At 53.4% G+C, this 3,657-nt stretch overlaps 1 protein-coding gene across 1 annotated transcript; it reads right to left on the reverse strand.

The window, feature by feature from the left end:
• Positions 1–781: 781 nt before the first annotated feature.
• On the reverse strand, positions 782–3,434 carry RPL38 (ribosomal protein L38). Its single transcript, XM_026067650.1, has 4 exons — positions 3,431–3,434; positions 2,992–3,108; positions 1,462–1,584; positions 782–865 (listed from the first exon to the last, which is right to left on the reverse strand). The coding sequence occupies exons 1-4, from the start codon at positions 3,432–3,434 to the stop codon at positions 840–842; spliced, it is 270 nt and encodes an 89-aa protein (XP_025923435.1). The 3' UTR covers positions 782–839.
• Between the last annotated feature and the right edge of the window lie 223 nt (positions 3,435–3,657).

The raw sequence follows: 3,657 nt of genomic DNA on the forward strand, positions 1-3,657 counted from the left end.
GCTCTTTGAGACCACTTCAGGAACGATCCTTTTCACAGGGAAATACTCAGCCAGCTCGAGGCTCCAGGTGCCGCACTCCTGATGATAACCTTCAAGCCAACAAGACTAGCTAGCTAGTAGAGGCACTGACAGCCCCCCACTTCCGCAGTTCGACACACACCAGGGCCTGCTGGGTTGTCCTCAAACGCCTCCTCATGCACGAGCATCACCGCTCCGCGCACACCAGCGCGTCTCGGCACTCCCCTTGCAGGGATGCACTGCAGCTGCTTCTGCAGAGCTGAGCTGCTGAGGAACATCCCCAGGCACAGCGGCCACGCAGACAAACCCTCTTCCCTTTTTGGCCAGTCTAAGTACCTCAGAGTCTTTTCGCAGCCCTGCTGGGAAGCTCTCCCCGCATTAATGTTCGCAAAACCTACAGCTAAGCAGCCTTCTGCCCTGACGTGCAGGCTTGCCTAAGAGCTGCCAGCTGCCTGGGCTGAGGAGACCAAACATGTTATGTGCTGCAGATACACGAAATCAGACCATTTGGCAGCTGACAAGAACTCTCATTTACACACACACACAGAGGTCGTCTCAGTCCCACAGGTGCCCTTCAGCTGCAGCCTCCCTGGGACACAGACCAAAACAGGCTCCTGAACTGCCAGAACTTCAAGCTAGGACTCTAGGGTAACTGCTCTCAGCTGGTCCAGGCCAAGCAGCATGGTAGAAACCAGCCCATCCAGTGCAGCTAGAGGGACACAAATGGTTTCGGTGCAACGCTGTTCAGAAAAGACAAACCGGACACTTGAGAACAGTTCAGTTTATTGTAATAAACATGGGGATATCTAGGTGTGAATGGTTCATTTCAGCTCCTTCACAGCCAAACCTAGAGAGGAGAAAAAGATGACTTACTAGTTTGGAACACCCTGCTCATTACTCCTGCCCATCTGGCTGGGAGAYGAACATCTGCACTTGTCCGGGAGACAGGCTGCTGAGGTCTGCAGAGGGCCTGCAGCAGGTCTCCCTGCCCGCCTAGACAAGCTACAGCTGGGGAACGGGCAGCGAGAGCCTTATGGCTTCCTGTGAGCACAGATTATGTTGACACTGGAAAATCAGAGGGGCAAGACCAGCATTTGCTTGGGCAAATAACAGACTGCAGCAYTGGTTTCAAGCACAAAGACCAGCAAAAGCAGCAAATCAGAGTGGCCTGAATATGTAGGCGATCCAGAACAGGCAGATGACGTGCGCTGGGCCAAGGCTGCTGGACAGCAGCAGTCCATACAGACCCCAGCACTCAGGCACTGACCTCCTCATGGGGAGGAGGCTCTCCGGGTGTCCGCCTCGATTCAGACTACCTCCCACCCTCACCCAGTGCAGCTACCGAGATGTCTGTCTCTGGCTCGGATGTGCCAAACACAGGAAGGATTCCCAGTAAAGTCCCTTCTGGCTGCCCCCCGAGGCACCCCACACACCAGTGGATACCTGGGGGCAGGGACTGCTTCAGCTTCTCAGCCTTCTCCTTGTCTGTGATGACCAGGGTGTACAGGTACCGGCTACAGCGCACCTTGAATTTCACATTGTCCTTGTTCTTCTTGATCTTGACAGCTGCAGGATTAAGACACAGGTTAGCAGGACAGCAGCAACCCCACACGCTCCAAGGACCACTCACAAGCTGTGTCCAGACAGCAGTAGTCTCTGTGGAAGGATGAACATTGCACATCACCCCARTCCTTCCTCCTTTCACCTGAGCCAGGGAAGAAGATGAGAGCCCTGCCTAGCCCACTTACACTAGGGAAAGTTCAAACTAAGAATTTTTTCTACACCATGGGAACTCCTGCCGCGACTAACAACTACAGCAAGAGCCACAGGATTCAGCTGTGTCTTGCAGAGACACTATGCAGGTTTCTCAAAGCAAACAGCTATATTTGAGACCTTTTCTTCTTCATAGCCAAAATTTACAACAAGCAGCATCAGTTTATCACATCACGCATTTTCAGCGGAGCGTGACCATTCACATGAAGCTTGAGTTTGCCATTATAATCTTTTGCAAATGAATAGCAGCACCGGAGCTTTTAATGTGTCTTCCATACAGCATACAGCACTCCGCAAGGCCACAACCAGTGCTTTAAATCTCCTTTATGTCCATGTAAGGCCATTTTAGCATAAGCAGTTTGCTTCAGGCCAGTTCTTCTCTTTTTCCATTGCAGAGTACAGAGCCGCAGSAGTTTAGCATTACAAAAGCGATTAGAGCCGCTGTAAAACGCAAGTTGAAAGGTATAGAAATGCTTTTTAAGGGGTTGTCATCTGCTATAGTAGTGTTTCAGTATTAAGCTATGCCTTTCTCACCTACAYCAGTAACTTAACAAAACATTTCCATATTTTAAGCACCTCATCCCCATGACAACTAAATCCAAATAAGCAAAAGAACAGTGAAAACTCTTCACATGTTGTTAAATACAGAGACAAGACGCTTCTGGTTTTTAATAATGGTCTTTGTATTTGTAACAAAAGAGAACTCAAGTTTAAGCGTGATTCACTTGTCACATTCTGTTAAAAATGCCACAACATCTAATATCTTGTAGCCTTTTACAGACAGATAACAGCAAGACAGACAGTTATATTTGCAGATAGTTTCTGATTAGCTGCCACTCAAACGCAAGATGCAGACGCCTGTGCTCAGTCTGGGCTGGCGGAGAGCCCCTTGCTCCCCTCCCCGCAGGGAAGCTTCACATCCCCATTACAGCTTCCCTGTGGCTAGGACGGTTAGCTCACAGCACGGCTACCTCAGTAATCGCGCAGCAAAAGCCAGCTTCAAACACTGGAGACTGCACCCAGACAAAGCCGCAGCACCAGGCGGCCCCCAGCGCTTCAAAACCCAGGAGCTCCCCAGCTATCGAGGGGCAACACAAACCAGCCCTGCCGAGGCGGGGACGAACGGCTTCCGCACTCCTTCGACAGCRTCCCCGTCTCACCTCCTCCCGCAGAGCGGCACAAAGCAATGTCAGCACTCACATTTCGCATCCTTCCTCCTCGCTGTCAGCAAGAAGTCTTTAATCTCCTCAATTTTGCGAGGCTGCGAGGTAAAACAGAGACTCAGCACACAGAGAACACTTGAGATCTCACACCCACCTCACRCCTTGGCCTCGGGGCCGCCAAATGCCTGACTGGCACCCACTACAGCTCCTTAACAGCTCGGGGGGGGGGGGGGGGGGGGGAAGAAAGCTATGCACAGCCCCAGCAGCAGGATGGCAGAACAGCCCCAGCGAGCCCACGAGCTGCCGGGGAGTGAGGGGCTCAGAGCGTGAGCCCCTGCTCCCACAAACAGCCGAGAAACTCGCCCCTGTGGAGGCTGTCCCAGATCACAGATCCACCCGCCCCCATCCCCCTCCTCACGCAGCCGAGCCGAGGAGACCCTCTTCCCCTGCGGCACAACCCCGGCAGCGCTGCCCACCCATGGGGGAAGGGCCGGGCACCCCCAACCAGGCAGGGAGACCCCCAACACCCTGCCCAGAGCCAGGCATGCCAAGGACCCTCACCCCCCTGCCAGAGAGAGGAGCAGCTTCTCCCCAACCCTGCTAGAACTTAGGAAGGAGCCCCAACCCCACGGGACCAAAGAAGAGAGGACCCCCCGCCATGGGGCCCACAGAGCAGGGAAGAGAAAAGACCCCCCCACACACA

This window comes from Apteryx rowi, unplaced genomic scaffold (assembly GCF_003343035.1).
Source record: "Apteryx rowi isolate R43461 unplaced genomic scaffold, aptRow1 scaffold_26, whole genome shotgun sequence".
In the NCBI taxonomy this organism is placed as follows: domain Eukaryota; kingdom Metazoa; phylum Chordata; class Aves; order Apterygiformes; family Apterygidae; genus Apteryx; species Apteryx rowi.